Source organism: Bos indicus, chromosome 22 (genome assembly GCF_029378745.1).
Source record: "Bos indicus isolate NIAB-ARS_2022 breed Sahiwal x Tharparkar chromosome 22, NIAB-ARS_B.indTharparkar_mat_pri_1.0, whole genome shotgun sequence".
In the NCBI taxonomy this organism is placed as follows: Eukaryota; Metazoa; Chordata; class Mammalia; order Artiodactyla; family Bovidae; genus Bos; species Bos indicus.
In genome coordinates this window covers 16,598,322-16,619,981 of record NC_091781.1, presented here as the reverse complement: position 1 = coordinate 16,619,981, position 21,660 = coordinate 16,598,322, and the positions used below count along the sequence as shown (strand labels likewise).

At 42.3% G+C, this 21,660-nt stretch overlaps 2 protein-coding genes across 2 annotated transcripts in view; both read left to right on the top strand.

Annotated features, from left to right (window-relative positions):
• The first annotated feature begins 5,495 nt into the window (after window positions 1–5,495).
• VHL (von Hippel-Lindau tumor suppressor) lies at window positions 5,496–12,095 on the top strand. Its single transcript, XM_019984798.2, has 3 exons — window positions 5,496–5,835; window positions 8,115–8,237; window positions 9,997–12,095. The coding sequence occupies exons 1-3, from the start codon at window positions 5,571–5,573 to the stop codon at window positions 10,188–10,190; spliced, it is 582 nt and encodes a 193-aa protein (XP_019840357.1). The 5' UTR covers window positions 5,496–5,570; the 3' UTR covers window positions 10,191–12,095.
• A 4,801-nt stretch (window positions 12,096–16,896) lies between these two features.
• The window catches only part of IRAK2 (interleukin 1 receptor associated kinase 2), a 56,224-nt gene continuing 51,460 nt past the window's right edge, over window positions 16,897–21,660 (top strand). The window contains exon 1 of the mRNA XM_019984860.2: window positions 16,897–17,296. Within this exon, the coding sequence (XP_019840419.2) occupies window positions 17,203–17,296 (94 nt within the window). The 5' untranslated portion in view covers window positions 16,897–17,202. The remainder of the gene's footprint in view (window positions 17,297–21,660) is intronic.

The window sequence follows — 21,660 nt, the reverse complement described above, 5'->3', positions numbered from 1 at the left end:
TCCTCCCTCCCCATACCATCCCTCTGGGCCGTCCCAGTGCACCAGCCCCAAGCATCCAGCGTCATGCATCGAACCTGGACTGGTAACTCGTTTCCTACATGATATTTTACATGTTTCATTGCCATTCTCCCACATCTTCCCACCCTCTCCCTCTCCCACAGAGTCTATAAGACTGTTCTATACATCAGTGTCTCTTTTGCTGTCTCGTACACCGGGTTATTGTTACCATCTTTCTAAATTCCATATATATGCGTTAGTATACTGTATTTATGTTTTTCCTTCTGGCTTACTTCACTCTGTATAATGGGCTCCAGTTTCATCCACCTCATTAGAACTGATTCAAATGAATTCTTTTTAATGGCTGAGTAATACTCCATTGTGTATATGTACCACAGCTTTCTTATCCATTCATCTGCTGATGGACATCTAGGTTGCTTCCACGTCTTGGCTATTATAAACAGTGCTGCGATGAACATTGGGGTACACGTGTCTCTTTCCCTTCTGGTTTCCTCAGTGTGTATGCCCAGCAGTGGGGTTGTGTGGGATTCTTAATCTAACAAAACTTTCAGATGTAGCCGTTTGATCAAAGCCTAGGTGGCTTGCAAGCTGGAGCCCCCATATTCGGACTTTGAGCTCATTCATCCTGGGGATCCTTTGGTCATTCAGCAGACATTTACCAAGTACTTACTATGTAGGGACTTTATGCTCCAATAAAATATACAGTGTTGAATCAGGTGTGATGCTTACCGTCTATTTAAATACCAGCATCTACACAGTTTAACTGCAGTCCATGGCAGACTATGAGTTTTATTAGGTACAAGCGAAATGTCTACTTTTAGAAAGGAAATCATTTAAACAGAAGTGTCTAAACTTTTCATTCTAGCATCAAAGCCTACTGTAAACTTGTGCCAACTCACTAGGCTTAACCCCCATATAGAATTTTCATTTTAGTCACGTAGAAGTCATTTCTCCCTGTTCAGATCTTATTTGCCACTGAAGGTCTAGCTTAAGGCAAACCTCCTCCATAAAGTTGTCCTGTCTCCCTTTTCACTGAGTGCCGCACTGTTGCTTTTTCACAGTCCCTCCCATCCTGCCATGCTAACACCGCTTCAGCCCTGAGTTTGGTCTTGTTCTTTGACTTAGCGTCTGCATCTTACAGTATATATGAGCACCTTAGGCTTGTATTGTCCAGCCGGGTACTTTGCAGAAGGCAGGCAGTCAGTAAATAGCAATTGAAATGCCTTGCAGAGCTCAAGCTGCAAGCACACATCTGTGCTTAGATCCTTGTTTAGACCTTTGGAAGACCATCTGAAGTAGGACCTTCATGTAAAAAGGTGATGTTACAATGGAGGCAAAACTGCCGTCCTTCACTTTGGTAACAGCTGTTTTTGAACATTATTGAGCTCATCTGATATGCTTTTAACAATTGCTTGAGATATTTATTCATAATATCTTCCCTGTCCTTTCTGGGATAAAAAATGTATTCCTAAAGTTCAGGTTTTAGATTATCTAGTGCTCTGCAGTCAGTTTAACAGATACTTATCAAATTCCTACTATATTCAGTGACTATAATGAGACAGTAATAGAGGCAAAAATGATGGTAATCTTCCTTAGATGACATGTGAAAATGATAATTTTTTATGGTGCTATAGACATTCTTTAATGATATTGAAGTAATATTTCTAAAAGAAAAATAGTGCCCTAAATAATATGATGTTGCTAATGGTAAGCTACTGGTTGTCGGGAAAACAACTGGTATGGGAACCAGTGAGTCCAGCCTCCTCTAGTAGAGGTAACTGCTCTGTCTTACCTGATCCTTTGAGGAATCACCCCCTTTATATATTGAGCCTCAGCTCAGGGATATATAACTAGCATTATCTATAATTTATTGAGTGCTACCATATGTTAGATGTGCTAAGTGCTATGTGTACTTTATGTCTTTAATCCTCAAGCCCTAACAAGTAGGCTTTCTTCATGAAATTTTTCTTTTTTTAATTTCTTTTGATGTGGACCATTTTTTAAGTCTCTATTGAATATGTTAAAATACTGCTTCTATTTTATGTTTTGGTTTTTTGGCTGTAAGGCTTGTGGGATCTAAGCTTCCCTACCAGGGATCGAACCTGCAACCCCTGTACTAGAAGGCAAAGTCTTAACCCCTGGACCACCAGGGAAGTTCCCCCATGCACTTCTTTAGAGAGGCTAAAACTTGTGCCAAGTCATACAGAGTAAGTAAAGGTGCTAGAATATGGACCTAGACTTATCTGACTCAGATTCTACTTCTGAATGTGGTAGATCTAAAACCAGATCTAAAACTTTCTCGTTCCTAGTTCAATGCTATTAAATAATTTTTAAGCTGCTACACACCCATGTTAGTTTTACCTGCCTTTCACTGTCCTTTGGTAAAGAAGGCTTCATGGGTTTTCCTGGCTCTGTCTATCAAATGCTGTTCACATTGATGTCTGTGTTGTTTTGCTTCTTCCAGCTTCCTTTCTCTGAAGGCTTGTGTCATGTCTTTTCTGGAAGTCTTGCCTAAGGAATTTTATCAACTCTGGCACTTTCCCTGGCTATCTGTGGGTTTCCTTCTGAAAGACCATATTTGGTCAGGCTCCAGAAATTGGGATTTTATTCTCAGGTTATACACATCTTTGCACATAGGTCATTTCAGCCCATAAATAGTGTTATGCTAAACCACCATTTGGAGAAGACTCTTGAGAGTCCCTTGGACTACAAGGAGATCCAACCAGTCCATTCTGAAGGAGATCAGCCCTGGGATTTCTTTGGAAGGAATGATGCTAAAGCTGAAACTCCAGTACTTTGGCTACCTGATGCGAAGAGTTGACTCATTGGAAAAGACTCTGATGCTGGGAGGGATTGGGGGCAGGAGGAGAAGGGGACGACAGAGGATGAGATGGCTGGATGGCATCACTGACTCGATGGATATGAGTCTGGGTGAACTCTGGGAGTTGGTGATGGACAGGGAGGCCTGGCGTGCTGTGATTCATGGGTTCGTGAAGAGTCGGACACAACTGAGCGACTGAACTGAACTGAACTGATACACATCTTTGCACATAGGTCATTTGAGCCCACAAATAGTGTTATGCTAAACCATCATTCATTTTGTCCCCAATGTGTTCCTTCAACTTAACGTAGAGTTCTGATATATTTTACTCTCACTGATGATGATAAAGTTATGGTTTGCATTTTAATCCATACTAAGTCACTCAGGTTTTTAAATTTAAACATAAAATGTTTTATCCATTTATAACAAAATTAAGATGTTGATAGGATAGCTGCTTTGATTTGACCCATATGGAGACTAGGAGTTCAGAGAGGTTAAATGTTAATATTGTACCCAGCTTTGCTGAATCAAGATTGTTCTCAGTCATCTCATCATCATTAACAAAGTTGTTCTAGATAAAAGAACTATCAAAACTCAACAGCTAAGAAAAGCTAATAAAGAAATGGACAAAAGATTTGAATTGATACTTCAAAGACAAAAGGATGACAAGGTCATGAAAGATCTTCAACATTGTTAGTCATTGGGAAAATATAAATTGAAGCCTCAGCCAGATTCCACCATATGCACTCAATCAGAATGGCTAAAATTTTTCAAAATGCACAAAATCCTGATAATACTAAGTGCAGGCAAGGATGTGGAGCGACTGGAACACTCATACATTGCTGGCAGGAATGCAAAATGATACAACCCACTTGGGAAAATAGTTGAGCAATTTCTCACGAAGTTAAGCATGCACTGACTGTGTCTCAGCTGTCTTATCTGTAGATGATTCTCACCTAAGAGAAGTGAAAACTTAACGGACACACACATAAAACCTGTATGCAAATGCTTATAGCTTTATTCATGATTGCTCAGTGTCCCTTAGCTGGTGAGTGTATTGTGGAGTACCACTTGGCAATGGAAAGGAATAAACTTGATACGTTCTACAATATTGATGAATCTCAAGCACACTAAGTGAAAAGCCAGACTCAGAATTCTACCTGCTGTGTGGTCCTATTATATGACCATCTGGAAAATTATAGAGATGGAAAAAAGATGTATCAATAGTTGCCAAGACTTAAGCCTGGGAGTAAGGTTTGATTACACTCATTTTTGGGGGGTGGGAGAGGGTGGATTGTTCTGTACTTTGATTGTCCTGATGGTTACATGACTATCCATTTTATCAAAACACACCCCTATACACCAAAAAGAGTGAACTCTACCATATGGAAATTTAAAATAAATTTAGGGGGAAAAAAAGTAGCCTGGTTAGACACATCAAACTCATGGTAGTTACTGCCTATGAAGAAGGAAGGGAAACAGGGTGGAAGTTAAAGGAATTTTGGCCTCATCATTTATGCTGTCATAACTAAAAAGTAAGTATGACAATGTACTGTTAATTTTATATGGTGAGATTATCAGTGTTTGGTTTATTACTCTATACTTTTTAATTGGTCAAAATATTGTTTAGTTGCTAAGTTGTATCCAACTTTTTTGGGACCCCATGGACTATATAGCCCAACAGGCTCCTCTGTCCATGGAATTTCCCAGGCAAAAATACTGGAATGGGTTGCCATTTCCATCTCCAGGAGATCTTCCCAACCCAGGGGTCAAACCTGTATCTTCTGCTTGGCAGGTGGATTCTTTATCACTCTGCCACCAGGGAAGCATAAACAAGGCAAAATACATATTAAAAGAAAATTTTGAAAAGGCTGAGAAGTAGAAGAAGAAAAAATCACTAGTTGTTTTGAAAAACGGGTACATTTTCTCTCTACTTGTTTGGCATAGTGTAAAATGTACTCTAAGAACAACATAGCCTGTAGCTTGGACTTAGAATACCCAAAATACATTTTCCTTTCTCTTAAATATGTAAACGTTTGCAATGATACAATGTTAGTGTTAAGGTCTGTGTTTAATAACTTGTTTTATTTCCTCTGTATTCTTTTTTGGTAAATGATAAAAGAATTTCCATTGATGGTGGTGATATAAAATTTCCTCTCAGATGTGTTCAATTGGGTATGCCTAGAAAAACTTTGAAAGGAAATACAAAAAACTGATGATATTTATTGCCTCTAGGGATTCTTTTGAGGTGGTTGGGGGAACTAGGATGAAAGGGAAATTTTCACTTTATCCTACTTTTCTGTACAAAACTCAAATCTTGTGATCCAAAATGGAAACAAAACAACTTGATTAATAAAATTAGTAAATAGCGCAGATGGTAGGGAAAATACGGCAAAAACCATGACAGTCTTAAGGCAATGAATGAAGCTAAAGAAATGCTGTGTGAAAAACCTATGGGAGGCACAAGAATCTAACGTTCAGAGGAAACCCTGGGGCAAAATGGCCTAGCGCCACCCTCCGCCTCACAGAAGGCTAGTCCCCTAAAGTTAGGTGATACATCTGCGCATGCGCACCGCCTCTAGCCTGCCATCTTCAGGGTATAATCCATCCTCCACCGAGAGCACGCGAAAGCCGCACGTACGCCTGCCCGGGGACGCGCACGCACCCCCCGCCCCGCCCCGCGCGGCCGGCGAATCCCGCGAGGCCCGGGTAGTCTAGGCTCTTGGAGGTAATGCCCCGGAAGGCGGGGGACGCGGAAGAGGCTGAGGCCGGCGCTGAGGAGGCGAGTGCAGAGGACCCCGGCGCCGAGCGGGAGATGGAGGCCGGGCGGCTGCGGCCGGTGCTGCGCTCCGTGAACACGCGCGAGCCGTCCCAGGTCATCTTCTGCAACCGCAGCCCGCGCGTGGTGCTGCCCGTGTGGCTCAACTTCGATGGCGAGCCCCAGCCTTACCCGACGCTGCCCCCCGGCACGGGCCGCCGCATCCACAGCTACCGAGGTAGGCGGTCCGGGGTCGCCCTGTCGCGCCCGGCCGCGCCGCCCCCTTGAGCTGAGCGCAGCGAGCCGCGCTGTAGGCCTGAGAATCACGGTGACCGTGGCTCGGTCTCACCGAATCCCCGCCCCATTCGGGGGAGGCAGCTGCTGTTGTCATTTTTATTCCCATTTTACACTCGAGGAACTGAGGCCCCAAGAGAGGTTGTGACAGATTCAAGTTGACGCAACTAGTAAGTGACAGTATCTTTCTAAGACTGAGTAATTTGCATTTGAATATCAACCCCACGTGTATTCCATCCCTCACGCCCATTTGTTCAGTTTGTGATTAGGAGAATCCCACATTCTCCGGTGTGCCCAGTGAGCCGGTCCGCGTCGGGTCCCTGTCTTGATGAAGTGTCTCTTCTGCCCATTAGAAGAGACAAATGCATAAATAGATAAGAACAAGCCAGTGTCATAATTGCTGCAGTAGGAACGGAGCACAGCATTGCACCTTCTCAGTGAAAGAGAAGGGGGTGTGCTTTCAGTTAGGGAAGCTTCCCAGAAAAGGAGAATTCTGGAAGATGCATGGAATCTGACCAACCCAAGACAGGAGTTGAGAGCTGTAGACAGACAGAACCGCATGGCCTGACACCTGGAACCTGGGAGAGGGGAGAGGGTATGCAATGGGAGAGGAAGTCTGAAAAATGATTTTACCCCTAGGAAAATGGGGGCCATTGGAAATTATTAAACAGAGAAATGGTATTGCCTGATTTAATACTAAAAAGCTTCCCCAGGATGCAAGGTCATTTGGAAGGGGAAGACTACTGGTAAGAGTTAGAAAACTGTTGTAATAACCCAGGCTGGAGATGTCCAGGCCAAATGAAGTTAACGCTTACTAAAAATTCACTATCTTTCTCAGAGGATCTTGATGAATCTTTTTTCTTTGAGGGTAGCATAGTCAGTGATGCTCTTCAAACTTTTACACCAAATTTCTCCTAATACTAAATGAGGAATGGGAATTCTTTGGGCTTCCCTGTGGCTCAGAAGGTAAAGAATCAGCCTGCAATGAGGGTGACCTGGGTTCAGTCCCTGGCTTGGGGAGATCCCCTGGAGGAGGGTAGGGCAACCCACTCCAGTATTCTTACCTGGAGAATCCCCATGAACAGAGGAGCCTGGCGGGGTGCAGTCCATGGGGTGACAGAGTCAGACATGACTGAGCGACTAAGCATGCACCAGTGTTTTAGGACTCAGTGGTTTCTCTGCTGGCCCTGGTTGGATTCCTGGTGGGGGAACTAAGATCCTTGCAGGCCACGTAGTATCCTAGGAAAAAAAATAATTTTTTTTTTTTTTTTAATGAGGAAGAATTCAATTCTTCCAGACATCCACATTTCTGCAGTCTTATATTTGGGAAATTGTGTGACTTTTGTATTCTCTAAAATTTATCTGTGCCTGATTTAATACAAACGTTAAAAAAATTACTTCCTGAATGTACTTAATGTTCCTAAATTATACACTTAAAAATGATTAAAATAACCAATTTTATGTTATGTATATTTCGCCACAATAAAAAACATTACTTCTCACTTGACATTTCTTAAATTTTGCCTCCAAATCGTCAAGTAAACATATGCCCAGGATCTCATGCTGTTTTTGTTCTGAAAGAGCCTCCTTCCTTCCTTGAACAGAATCTTAGGCCTGGGATTTTTTGTCTCCTTCCAACTGTCCCCCTCTCTTTTTTTTTTGCATAAGATATATTTATTTCTTAAATCCATTTTTTAATTTGCATGCAGTAAAATACACAGATCCTAGCATTTAATAGGTTTTGACAATACCTAGATCAAGTTATAGATTAGAATATTTCCATTATCCCAGAAAGTTCTGTCTTGCCCCTTTCTACTCTTTGGATTTTTCACATCCTTGTTTAGTTTCATCTCTTCATACAGAATGTACTCTTCTCTATCTGGCTTTTTTCTCTCAGTGTGATGTTTTTGTACCTTGTTGTTTTTGAAAAGCACAGATCTGAGGAGTTGGTGACCTCTCTCCTTTTAGTTTGCACCACTGGATGTGATTTGCAGTTCAAATACTTTGCTTTTGCACCAAGGTAGCAGAAAGGGCCTTCATTTTGGAACCTGGTATAGTTGCTCTTCTGTTTACTGTCTCCATTGCCTTTTGTGAGGATTCAATAGAATAACATTATTGGGAGGGCTTTGTATGGTATTCGAGCATAACGAGAGGCAAGTATTTCAGTCTGGGGAGATGAAGGCAATAGATATATGACTACTTAACCTCTGCTTGTCTTAACAGGTCACCTTTGGCTCTTCCGAGATGCTGGGACATCTGATGGGCTTCTAGTTAACCAAACTGAGCTATTTGTGCCATCTCTCAATGTTGATGGGCAGCCTATTTTTGCCAACATCACACTGCCAGGTATACTGATGTTCCATCTTACTTTTTAAAAAGATAGGCTGTTGTGCTAAGTAGAGGATAGGCCCTTGAAAGAGCTCAGTCCTTAGTGACTTTTGCCTGATGCTGGGCAAGGTATCCAGCTTTTCTGTGTCTTATTCTCCACCATAAATAAAATGTAAGAAATGTACTGGTATTCTCTATGTTGAACAAAGATGTTGTGGTGTCTCAGAAGCTCTTTGGGCTTGTCAGGAGTGGGCTAAATTAAAATAACTGATTGTAGAATTATGAGTGCGTTTTGTTTCCGTGGCCTTGGAGTAGAGTTATGCCCTGGAATCTCAGAAGAAAAAACATGTAGAGAGTGAGATATCATGGCTTATTTATGACTTCTGGTGTTGTATCTTTTAATGTAATTTAATGCAATCAAGCTTACTGTGCCAGTCAGGGTTTTTTTTAAAAAAAAAAAAACCACCAAATTGAACATTAGCTTCATAGCTTACCACTTGTTTAAAACTCAAATGATTTTATTAGATTGAACCCCAAGAAACTGATCTTTTGGGTTAAGAAAAAAAACCTAAATATCTGTGGCTTCATAAGGTTCACACTAGTATGTGTATATAGATTTTGTTTTAAGGCAGTGGATATACAGAAGTGAACACTGGTAAGTTAAAATGTAGGAAATTTTGCCTTGTAGGAGACATTTAAAGAGTAAGTTCCCCAGTGAGTTAAAAATAGGATTTGAGGAAATTGGTGACAGTCAGCTGGAATCCCCAAAAGGCTATTGACAGAAGGAGGTTTCAATAAGGAAAGGTTGAGACCTACCTCAGGATGAACAGAGTAGTCAGCAGCTGGGCTGACTTCCTAATATGTGGGACCCAGTGCAAAATTAAGATGTGGGACATTTTGTCCAAAAATCAGGAAAACTACCATTTAAAATACTAAAATATCTTCCCTTTCTTCTGTGTCTCTCTCACAACTTGTTACGGTGTCTTTTCTGTTTGCTACTTAATGCTATTTTAGGAAAAGTTAAAGTTTTTTAATTACTTAAAAAAATAGGATTTGAAGGACTTCCTTGGAGGTCCAGTGGTTAGGATTCTGGCTTCCACTGCAGAGAGCACGGGTTCGATCCCTGATCAGGGAAACTTAAGATCCCACAAGCTGTGAGGTGCGACAAAGAAAAGCAAAAACATAGAATTTGAGTTCCCCCCAGAATCCAGTTATATGCTGTTTTAGTTATCTTTTGCTGTGTGACAGCTACCTGTAACTCAACAACATTTTATTTGTTCATAATTCTGCAGGCAGGGCTGAGTTCAACTCAGGGGTTATTCTACTCTCTGGTGGTCACCGGTGTGGCTGCTTTCTGCCGGCAGGTTGGCTGAGGGCTGGGCCTCTCTCCCATGTCGTCTCAGGGCCTGGCCCTCTTTGTGTGGTCTCTCTTGCTGTATAACTCAGGGCTCCTGAGGGCGTAAAAGCGATTGTTGCCAGAGCTTCTTAAGGCTGAAGCCCAGAATCAGCACAGCGTCACTTTGCCCACATTCACTTAATTAAAGCACATGATAGGCTCAGCCCAGCCTCAAGGGAAGTCCTCCACATGGCCATGAATGCTATGAGATGTCTGTTGGAGCCATCACGTTACACTCCGCCACAACCCGCGTACTCACTTTTTTTGTCCAATGTGAGGTCCAGCTGTCGAAAATGTAACGGCCTCGGTTGGCCAAGCCTCGTGAGCGCTTAATCCCCAGGCCTGAGTTTGCTGCTGAGAGTCGCTTTTCTGCCCTTACAGTGTACACCCTGAAAGAGCGGTGCCTCCAGGTTGTGCGAAGCCTGGTCAAGCCTGAGGATTACAGGAGACTGGACATTGTGCGATCCCTCTACGAAGATCTGGAAGACCATCCCAATGTGCAGAAGGACCTGGTGCGGCTGACGCAGGAGCATATTGAAAGCCAGCGGATGGCAGGGGAGATTGAAGATGTTTAGTTCAGAGTCACACTCCTGGGTCTCAGCTTTTGATGGTCCTGACAAGTCTTGATCTAGAGCTAGGACTGGTCACCTTTTCTCAGCTTCAAGGTGTCTCATTCTTGGAGTGAAAATGCTCCATTGCTTAAAACAAAGTTAACTGACCTCACTACAAGGCATTGTGATGTTTAAGGGCAAATATCACAAAATGTAATAATTATGCCTGCCTCTTGTAGAAATATTTATCAAGGAAAAGTAGTTGCATCTTTGCTTCCTAGTGAGTCAGGAAAGTTTCTGTGTAAGGACTTTGTGGAAGTAATTACAGCGAGAATAGTAGCTTCTTGTTGAGTTGTAAGGAAGCAGTGGTGCCTGCTTTTCATTGTTGTGTTGTGGTCTGTGATGTGCCCGCCTCCCGCTCTGGGAGACAGAAATGTCCTTGGGGCAGGGGAAAATCTGTCTGCTCTTTGAGACCCTAGTGCCTCGCACATTATCAGCCTTCCATCTGGTGTTAGTTGAATGAACAAACCAGTGGGTCCTTTGGTAGAAAGTGTTTAGAGGTTTTGACCCTTTTTTTTTGAGGGGGAGTGACAGTGGGGACCTTAAAGTATATACAGTAAACAGATGTTTAAAAGGGAATCATTTTTATAGAAAGTAATCTTTTAATAATTTTCTAAATTTTGACTTTTCTTAGTCCATTGTTGTCACAGGGCTGTGTCACTTCTGTTTCTAAGCCAGGACTAGCTTTCTACAGTTCTTGTGGTGATGGCTTTTTGAAACTTGCTATCCGCACAGGAGAGAGGAGAAAATGGCCATTACCTTGTTTAATCATAGTGTTAAAGAGCTACTCCTGTACTATAAATAGGTTTTTGCCAAGTGTGCGTATTTCTGTTCCTTTTTGTAACTCCATGACTTTTCTGTTTAATTCAGCAGTTTTTCACCAGGCAGGATCTGGTGACACTTTGCACCTGGCTAGAGGAGAAGAGGAAGAAGCCCTCTAAACTCTGGAATGTTACAGCTAGCACACTGTGGATTTAGAGAGTAGCCTGGAATCTTTTATAGTTTTGTACATGCCCAGATCCTTTCCTATAGGCTGGACTTAAATTCATTAATTTGAATTCAATACTTCTGTCAGGCATCCTTTTTTGGTAGCTAATCGTTAAAAAAAAAAAAAGGATCCTCCCCAGTAGAGAAAATTTTGGAAGAAACGGAAAAATAAAAGGAAGAAAAGATCCAGGTAGATACATTGCTTAAATACAACCACTAAACATTTTGAACAGCCTTTTTTTGGCTTGGTTTTACATAGTTGAGATCATACTGAATATACAGTTTTATATTCTACTTTCTCATTTAACTTTATAACTTAAAATATTTTTCCATGGTATTATAAGCTCTTCATACTCATGAGTGCAGCCTTCCTTTTATAAATAATGTGGGACTATTTCTTACCATCCTTATTAAATCCTTCTGCTAACTTTTGAGCGCATTTCCTGTGCTCTGATATCAGAGTGGAGTGAATGAATCAAATGCCTTACAGTTTTTCCACCTAATCATATTCTCCTCTTTCAACATTCAACAAATAAGGGGCTTTTGTTTTTTAATCTGTTGTGTTATTCATTCAGTGACACACCTCTAATTTTTTTTCTAATTTTTGTTGTTGAATTGTTGGGTAGAGAAGAAAATATGCTGGTATAGAAGGCAGCCATACGATTAAAAAAGTAGGATAGTATGAGAGATTTAAGGAAGTCTCTCGGTGCTGGATTAGTTCAATGTTGGTTTTATTGTTTTTTTAACCTGCCGTTGTGTCAAAATGTTCCTGAAACTTGCAATTTGAGTACTGTTTTTGTGTTGTCCAAAGAAAATCGAAAACCTGTAGCATGTATGGGCTCATTTGAAATCTTATGAATGTATTAAATGTATTGCTCTTGAGAGACTGTGATCTTACCTGTTTTCAGTTTTTTTTTTTTAAAGCTTCCTTTGGATACAGTAAATGGTGCTGAGTAAAGGAAATGGGTAGGATGTCATTTGCCAGGTTCTTCTGTCTTGGAGAGGTGTGAAGACTGTTTAATGGCCTTGGGGAGACGAAACACAAGGAACCTGGTTCTCTGTCGCTTTTCTTCGCAACCCTGGATTTTGTTTAGAACTTTATTTTAGCTCTTCTTTTCTTGTAAAGATGAAATATCACTAAAAATTTTAAGCCCTACAGAAAAGGATGAAGAAGAAAAGCATTCACATTGGGAAGAAAGGCATTTTTTTTTTTTTTTTTTTTTCATGAAAATAGAACCAGCCTTAACAAACACCTCCCTAAAGAAGATACGCGGATAGCAACTAAGCATATGAAAGGATGCTCCAGGAACTTCTCTGGCGGTCCAGCGCTTAAGACTCCATGCATCCAATGCAAGGGGCGTGCATTTGATCCCTGGTCGGCTAACTAAGATCCCACGTGCCAAGTGGTGTGACCAAAAAAGTATTTAAAAAAAGAAAAGATGGTCCACGTAGTACGTCATCAGAGAATTGCAAATTAAACAGCAGTGAGATACTACTACACAGCTATTAGAATGCTCCCCACACACACAAAAAAAGGCTCACATCCAGAACACTGACCACACCAAATGCTGGTGAGGATGTAGAACAACAGGAACTCTGATTCATTGCTAATGGGAACGCCAAATCTTATGGCCACTTTGGAAGACAGTTTGATGGCTTCCTATGAAATTAAATGCTTATCATATATCCAGTAATTATGCTTCTTGGGTATTTACTCAAAGGAGCTGAAAATGTACGTCCAAAAACTTGCACATGGATGTTTATGGCAGTTTTGTTCATAGTTGCTAACATTTGGAAACAAGCAAGGTGTCCTTCAGTAGGTGAATAGATGCATATATGATATATTCAAATAACGGAATATGGTTCAGCACTAAGATGAAGGGAGCTGTCCACCAAGAAAAGAGAGATAAAACTTAAATGCTTATTACTAAGTGAAAGAAGACAGCTTGAAAAGGTCACACACTTTATGATTCCAACTCTACAACATTCTGGAAAAGGCAGAATTGGATTAAAAAGGGATTGAGGGAACTTCCCTGGCGGTCCAGTGGTTAAAACTGCACGCTTCCAATGCAGGGGTCATGGTTTTGATCCCTGGATGGTGAACTAAGGTCCCATGTACAGTTGGCATGGCCAAAAATAAATAATTTTTTAAAAATTTATGGGGCAGAGAGGCTTGGAGGAGGTGGAGGGATGAATAAGTAGACCACAGAATTTTTTGAGGTAGTAAATTTATTCTGCATGATAGAATAGTGGATATATATTATTATACATCTGTCTGAACCCACAGAATGTGCAATGCCGAGTGAACCCTAAGGTAAACTGTAGACTTGGGGTAATAATGATGTGTCAGTGTAGGTCCATCGATTGTTAACAAATGTACCACTTTATGGGGATGTTGATAATGGGAGAGACTGTGTGTGGGAGCACGAGGTATATAGGAAATCCTGTACCTTCCTCTTAATTATGCTGTGAACCTTAAAACTGCTCTAGACAATAGTCTATTAAAAAAAAGTGGTTAATGTCTCACTAGGACTTACTGTATATTGAGAAGATGAAAAGAAAGCAGGGCGCTCAGCTCACTAAGGACATGAAATAAATACCAGTGTTTTACAGTCCTGAAATAGGAACACCAGTATGACCTTTTCAGATATTTCACGTTTGGTTTCTGTATCCTGTTCTCCACCTCAGCCCCGCTCTATACTAGTCACTGGGCTGCCTGTTACCCTTCACCATTTCTCCTTTCTGTCAACTAAGCTCCCTGCCTCAACAGAACGTTTTCCTGGAGACTTCTCCCGTCACCACACAATCCCAGTAATCCATAGGCAGATCACACCAGTTGACTCTTGATGTTGTACATTCTGTGAGTTTGGACAAATTTCTAATGACATCTATCCACTTTTATAATATCAGACAGAATAGATTGACAGATATGCTTGTGATGTTAACCAAAAGTGTTGGGCAGTAGCACCGGACACTTAAATGAGAGAGAAACCTGCAAAACTTGTTTCAGAATTTGGAACATGAAACCTCAGGAAAGTACAAGTCAACATACAAATAAATAGCAATATGCTCTCTCCCTATTCAGGTAGAAAACACAAAAGATTGTTTTGCTCCAGTTGGGAAGAGTTGAGTCCCTGATAACTGGACTGGACCCACAAATGTTAACAACAGACCTAAGATTTCTGAAAGACTCAGAGGAAATCATTTTAGCAAATTATTTTATCTTCAGATAAATTGAATTAATTGGGTGAAGAACAGCCTAGCAGCAGTTTGCTAGGGAGGACATAAGATGACATTCTTTACCTGAAGGAGCAGGGTCAGATACCCTGGTCCAACTTGGAAATACTAAGAACTTGTGCTTCAGTTATCCAGTGCTCAGAAACAATCAGATGGAAACTAGAGTGGAGAATTACTCTAGCGGGTCTGGATTACCCTTGTCCTGTGGCAAATGCAGAGAGTGAAGGGAATTTGGGGAAGGGTCTACTATGTCCTCAGGGCATCAGTTTTCCAAAAATTGGTTTATGGTTTTCCTTGATAGACTTTAGGACTCCCCTTCCCTTCCTGTAGATGAGAAAGCAGACACCTCTGGAACAGAGTCCAATACTGGAAATAAATGTACATTAATAGGAGATGGGCCAAATCGCGTATCCTAAATAAACCATTAAAAGGGAAAAGATAGATTCTTATATATGGACATGAAAAACTGTTCATTATTAGTTGAAAAACATTTATAGAAAATTAAATGTGTTTTTAAAATTTTTATGTTAAAAAGTTAATTTTATAGAGGTCTAAAAATACATGCCAGAGAAGGCAATGGCACCCCACTCCAGTACTCTTGCCTGGAAAATCCCATGGACGGAGGAGCCTGGTAGGCTGCGGTCCATGGGGTCGCTAAGAGTCGGACACGACTGAGCGACTTCACTTTCACTTTTCACTTTCATGCATTGGAGAAGGAAATGGCAACCCACTCCAGTGTTCTTGCCTGGAGAATCCCAGGGACGGGGGAGCCTGGTAGGCTGCTGTCCATGGGGTCACGCAGAGTCGGACACGACTGAAGTGACTTAGCAGCAGCAGCAGTAAAGATACATGCAAGTATATACACCAAACTATTAATAATGGTTGTCCCTCCAGGATGAGACTATGGGAAGGTGTTAATTTCTCTGTCTCTGTCTCTCTGACATAACAGGGAAAAAAAAAAGTATATATATGTATATGTATATGTCTATGTATATATATAGGTCTCTGCCTGAACTCCTGGTACACAGCTCTCCTAAAACCATTGATTTCAAATTCCTAAGTGATAAGATCATTAGGAGTATCTTTTATTCTAATGAGAGGACTCTGGGCTGGCTCTTGTATGACTCCTGGAAGAAAGCATTGAATTTTCAGCCCTAGCCACCCTTCTCTAGCCTAGAACACAGTAAACAGATCTAATCCCGTATTTCTCTTCATCTGGATATTCATCTGTATTCTTTATCATATCCTTTAATAAAGTGGTAAGTGTATTTCCATAAGTTCTTTGGGCAATTAGCAAATTAATTAAACTTAAGGAGGGGTCAATGGCACCCCACTCCAGTACTCTTGCCTGGAAAATTACATGGACGGAGGAGCCTGGTAGGCTGCAGTCCATGGGGTCGCAAAGAGTTGGACACAACTGAGCGACTTCCCTTTCACTTTTCACTTTCATGCATTGGAGAAGGAAATGGCAACCCACTCCAGTGTTCTTGCCTGGAGAATCCCAGGGACGGGGGAATCTGGTGGGCTTCTGTCTATGGGGTCGCACAGAGTCGGACATGACTGAAGCGACTTAGCAGCAGCAGCAGCAGCAAACATCAACAGGTCAAAATGGCACAACTATATCACTAATTACATTTAGCTTCAGTAACTTTTTAACCAACCCTAGTAGGGAGGGTGTTGGTCATGGAAAAGCTAATTAGGAGAAACTATGTATTGTTCAGGATCACAGGAAAATTTTCGGAGAAGAAAATAGGGAACAAAGAGCCCTTCCTTGGGATCAGACTTGGGTTGAATCTTGTTACTTGACCAGTTTGGCTTGGACAAGTTACAACTGACTCAAGCCTAAGTTTCCTCATCTGTAGAAGAGAATGATAAATGTATCCTGTAGGAGATGCCTGGTACTTGATACGTGAGTGGCAACTCTATTAATTAGTAATAACAAAGACCTTACTTTGAGGAACTTATTCTAAAGAATGGGGACAAAGTCATGTCCATAACATGGCCTGCTGAGGCCCCCACACTACTCAAGCCTCTCTGGAGGAAAGAATCCAGCACCTAGAGCAGTGTCTGGCAAATAGTAGCTGCTCAATAAATATTGGCCCTTAAAATCACAGTCTATCCTGAGTCTCCTATTTAATACAGAGTCCTACCCCTGCTTCCTCTGGACTCCTGATTTCTCTTAAAGTACCCCCCCCCCCACACACAATAGCACCTTTTAGCATTTCATGTAACTTATTTATTCAGTAATGTTTTATTTATTGCTAGTTTCCTCCATCCACTCCCACCCCCGTCTAGATTAAGTCCCATGAAAACAGGGACTTTTGTAAGTTTTCTGCACTTTTGCATCTCCAACACCTATGAATAGTGCCCAACTTATAGCAGGTTATTAATAGACTATCTCTTGAATGAGTCGAATGTGGCTGAGGGGCTAAAGCCCTGGAGGTGGAGTCAGAAGGTCTCTTGGGATCAACACTGAATTCCCGTGTGGTCTTAAAGGTGTTTCCTCTCTCCTCTGGGCCTGTTTCTCCTCCGGGCTCTGACCGACTTGGTTTTTCAGCCACTGGTCAAGCCGGCCGGGAGGCGTCGCGCCCCCAGTGTCCGCCAGGGGGCAGTCGCACACAGGGCCGGCCCCGCCCACTTCCCGGCGGCCCGCGGTGGGTGGACCCACGAGCCCGCGGGTACAGAAGCGGAGTCCTGCCTGCGTCGGACTCAGTTGTCAGGCCGCCTGCCCGCCAGCCCTCAGAGCCTGGCCATGTCCTGCTACATCTACCAGCTGCCCTCCTGGGTGCTGGACGACCTGTGCCGCAACATGGACACGCTGAGCGAGTGGGACTGGATGCAGTTCGGTGAGTGGTCCTTTCTGCGACCCCACTAAGCCCCCTCCCCAACCTGTCTACCGTGGTCCTTGATGTCAAGGGCTCTCTCTGCTGCTTTCCTGGGCCCGGGCCTCCCTGTGTATCCTCGGGCCTCCTTGTGTGTCCTCGGGCAGGGGCTGCCCCTTCTCTGTTGGTGATCTAGAAGGTGTGAGGTGATCTCGGACGATTTCTGCTGTTACTCAGTCTGTCGCTAAGTAATGACTGGCTGCACTTCGCTGTTTACGGTAAAGCTGAAAATTATTGCTGTCAGCAATGACTGGTGCTTACTGTGTGCCCGGCCCTGACGCAAGAACCTGACACGGATTATCTCATTTAATTTCCATAACAACTTGTAAAGTGCATATTTCTCTTACCCCGTCTTACAGACCAGGAAAAGGATTTAGAGGTAGACTCACTTGTGAGGGCAGCCACTTATAAGAGTCACTTGTGCAACGCGGTTCCTAAGTGGCGGTTCCTAAACCCTGGCGTCTGGCTCCGCCAGGACATCCTTAACTCCTTGTTCTATTTTCTTTGTTTGCGCCTGGTGATTGACTGAGGGCTTGGCATTTTGGGGCATGCTGAGCATGTGGTCCTCAGGCGCCCAAACAGAGGTCTGTACTCCAGGCTCCGCCACATCCAACTGGTGACTTTGGGCAAGTTGCTTAACCTTAATCTGAGTCTCAGTTTCTTAATCTGTAAACTGGAGGTGGTTGTGAGGAATGAAAATTGTATAAAAAGGTCTTGACACCTGCGTATCAGAGTTTCTTGTAAGAATTAAGGAAGTATTAACAACATTAACATTCTTAGTTGTTTTTTTTTTTTTTTTTAAACCGTGCAACTGGTGCCACTTTATTTGAAAGGTAATATCTGTATTTTAAAAAACTGAGATTATGATATATACCATTTGAACAAAGAATGTAATATTTATGTATGGTGGAAAGAATAATAATACAATGAGCATGCATGTTGTTATCTATTCAGTTTGAGGAAATAATATATACTTTAACCTAGTGGTTCTCAACCAGGGGCAATTTTGACCCCTTTAGGGAACATTTCTAATGTCTGGAGACATTTTTGGTTGTCGCAGCTTGGGGGATATAGTGAGTAGGTGCCAAGTGTGTCGGTAGCTCAGTCGTGTTTGACTCTTCGCAACACCATGGACTGCAGCCAGGCTTCTCTGTCCATGGAATTCTCCCAGCAAGAATACTGGAGTGGGTTGCCATTTCCTTCTCTAGGGGATCTTCCCAACCCAGGGATCGAACCCAGGCCTTCTGCATTGCAGGCAGATTCTTTACCATCTGAGCCATCCAGGGAAGCCAAGGATGTTGCTAATTGTCGTACAACACACAAAACAGCCCCCTCCTCAAAGAACTATCCAGCCTAAAGTGTCAGTAGTGCTGAGGTTCAGAAATCCTGCTTTGAACCAGTCACAAAAATAATACATGCTTATTGCAAAATACTGAAGGAAGCAAAGATTAGCTCAAACTCTGCCGCTCAGTGATACCATCCTATCATTTGGGTGCTAATAATAATAATAACAGCAGCAGCCGGTAACATGAATTGGCTTCTAACCATGTTCCAGCAGAGTGCTAGGTGTCATACCTTCTAGTTTTTTTTCCCTAAGCATATTTATTTATGAATATACATTTTCCAAAAATCATAATTTTGTACATTCTACTAGCCTACTTTTTTCACTTACACTGTATCACAAATTCTCCTTGCCAAGCAGTATTCTTTAGCAGCACAGACTTCGATTTTTATTTCAGTGTGTATTTTTATTAACTGTTTAGTGGAAAAAAATAGCAGATGTGCTAGGTTAAATGAACAAATCAGGCCCCTGGAAAGTTGTGTCTTTCCCCTCCCTGGTCCTCAGCCTCCCCTTTCCTCCCTGCAGAAGCAGTACCTTGGTAACACATCAGGGCATCTCTGAGAATGTCTGTCATCATCTGATTTTCTAGACTGCACTGTGACCCTTTGCTCAGATGATCTGTGATTTCACTGCTTTTGACTGTTTTGTGGGTTGTGGAAAAACACTTTATGTAAGAGACTGTCTCTAGTTTTTCCGTGTGGGCCTCAGTTATGAGACCAGAACAACTTCTGTTTCTAGGATACTAATTTAGAAGGCACTCCTGTGAAGTTCTTCCTCTTCTTTATAAACTAAAAAATTTTTAAATTGAATTATAGTTGATTTACAGTGTTGTAACTTCTGCTGTACAGCAAACTGATTCAGTTATATATATTTATATATTTTAAAAAAATTCTTTTCCATTGTGGTTTATTACAGGATATAGGATATAGTTCTCTGTGCTATAAAGTAGGACCTTGTTGTTTATCCATTCAATATATAACATTTTGCATCTGCTAATCCTAAACTCGCAATCCATCCTTCCCCCATGCCCCTGCCTCTTGGCAACAAGTCTGTTCTCCATATATGACGATTAAAAAAAACCAACAACACAGCACAGCTTCATTGAGGTATAATTCACCTACCATGCAGTTCACACATTTAAAGTGTACAATCCAATGGCATCTAGTATATGCAAAGTTGTATATCCATTTCCATATCAATCTTAGAACATTTCGATTACCCCAGAAGGAAACCCTATACCCCTCGACCGTCTCTCCCAACCCCCCAAACACATCTCCTGTTTCCTGCCAGCTTTAGGCATTGCCTATTTTGGACATTTCATATAAATGGAATAAATCATAAAACATGTGCTCCCTTGCAACTTTAGCACCTTTCCACAGTTCATCCATATTTTAGTGTGTATCAGTGCTTAATTTCTTTTTATTTATTACTGAATAATATTCCATTGTATGGAGGTACTTCATTTTATTTATTCATCTGACATTTGGGGTTCTTTCCACTGCTTGACTGTTATGAATAATCCTTCTGTGTACATTTGTGTCCGTCTTTGTGTGGCTGTATGTTTTCATTTCCCTTGAGTAGGTACCTAGGCATGGAATTACTGAGTCACAGCGTAACTATGTTTAACACTTTGAGGAAGTGTTACACAGTTTTTGGAAATGCATTTACCATTTTACATTCCCACCAGCTCTGTATGAGGGTCCCAATTTCTCCATGGCCCCCTCCATCCATGCACTTGTTACTCTCCGTCTTTCTGAGTTTCTGGCCATCTGAGGAGCCCTTCGAGGAGGTATGAAGTGATTTTTTGCTGTGGTTTGGTTTGCATTTCCATAATGACTAATGATATTGGGTGTCTCTTCATGTGCATTTGTACATCCTCGGTGGAGAATACCTCTGACCCCTCAGACTCTGGAGACACCAGAATTGCTCAAGGTCCTCAGAGGCTTCCCATTGTGATTTAGGTTATAATCCACTTTCCGCACCAGGCCCGCCCCATCTGGCACAGTGTGAGCCGCACTGACTTTTGTGTGACTCTCCTCCCACACCCAGCTCTTGCTCACCCTGCTCCAGCTATGCTAGCCTCCTTGGTCCAGACTCAGGGCCTTAGTACTGGCTGTTCCCTCTGTCTGGGACATTCTTTCCCCATCTTCCCCAGGGCTGGTTTTCTAGTCTCTTTTAGACTTCTTTTGCTGCTGTAACCAATTACCGCAATTTAATGGTTTTAAAACAGCCTTTATTGTGTTGCAGTTCTGGAGGTCAGAAGGCCTAGCAGGACAGCTGTCCTTGCAGAGGCGCTAGAGGAGAATCTATTTCCTTGTTTTTTGGGCTTCTAGAGGCTGCCTGCATCCCTTGACCTGTGGCCCCTCTTCCACTGTCAAAGAGACCAGGGTAGCGTCCCCAGCTGTCTCTACCTCTGCTTCTGTAGTTTTCCCTGAATCAGACACTCCTGCCGCCCGTGTATAAGGATCCTTGGGCTCACTCAGATAATCCAGGATAATCTTATCTCAAAGCCCTTAACTTAATGCCATCTGCAAAGTCCCTTTTGTCATGTAAGGTGCCATATCCACAGACTTTGGGGTTTAGGCCACTGACATCTGTGGGGGGCATAGTCTTTCAGTTCTCAATTCATATGCCACCTTGTTTGAGAAGCTGACCCTGTCCCCCTTTCTTTCTTTTTTTAATCTCATCTCCATGTTTTATTTTCTTCATCTCTCTTAACACGCTATGACCTTGTTCCTTATTTGTCTATGTTCGTCTGTCCCCAGATAATGTAAGCACCATTAGGGCAGGAACATCACCTGTCTGGTTTGCTTCTGTATTCTCAGTGCCTGGGGCAGTGCCCGGCCAGTGCACACTCAGTACCACTTGAGTGAATGATGGGCTGAAGGATGTGGGAATGGTGAGGACGTAGGATGGCCTGGAGCCCCGTGCTCAGCCAGCTGTCTGTGCTGAGTCAGAGGTCACTGGGCTGGGAGCCAGCCATGCC

Excerpts from the sequence above, each read along its gene's own strand:
- VHL (XM_019984798.2), top strand. The coding sequence starts at position 5,571 with ATGCCCCGGAAGGCGGGGGACGCGGAAGAGGCTGAGGCCGGCGCTGAG. Across the intron at positions 5,836-8,114 it reads CCGCATCCACAGCTACCGAG|GTCACCTTTGGCTCTTCCGA; the intron begins GTAGGCGGTCCG and ends TTGTCTTAACAG. Across the intron at positions 8,238-9,996 it reads TGCCAACATCACACTGCCAG|TGTACACCCTGAAAGAGCGG; the intron begins GTATACTGATGT and ends CTGCCCTTACAG.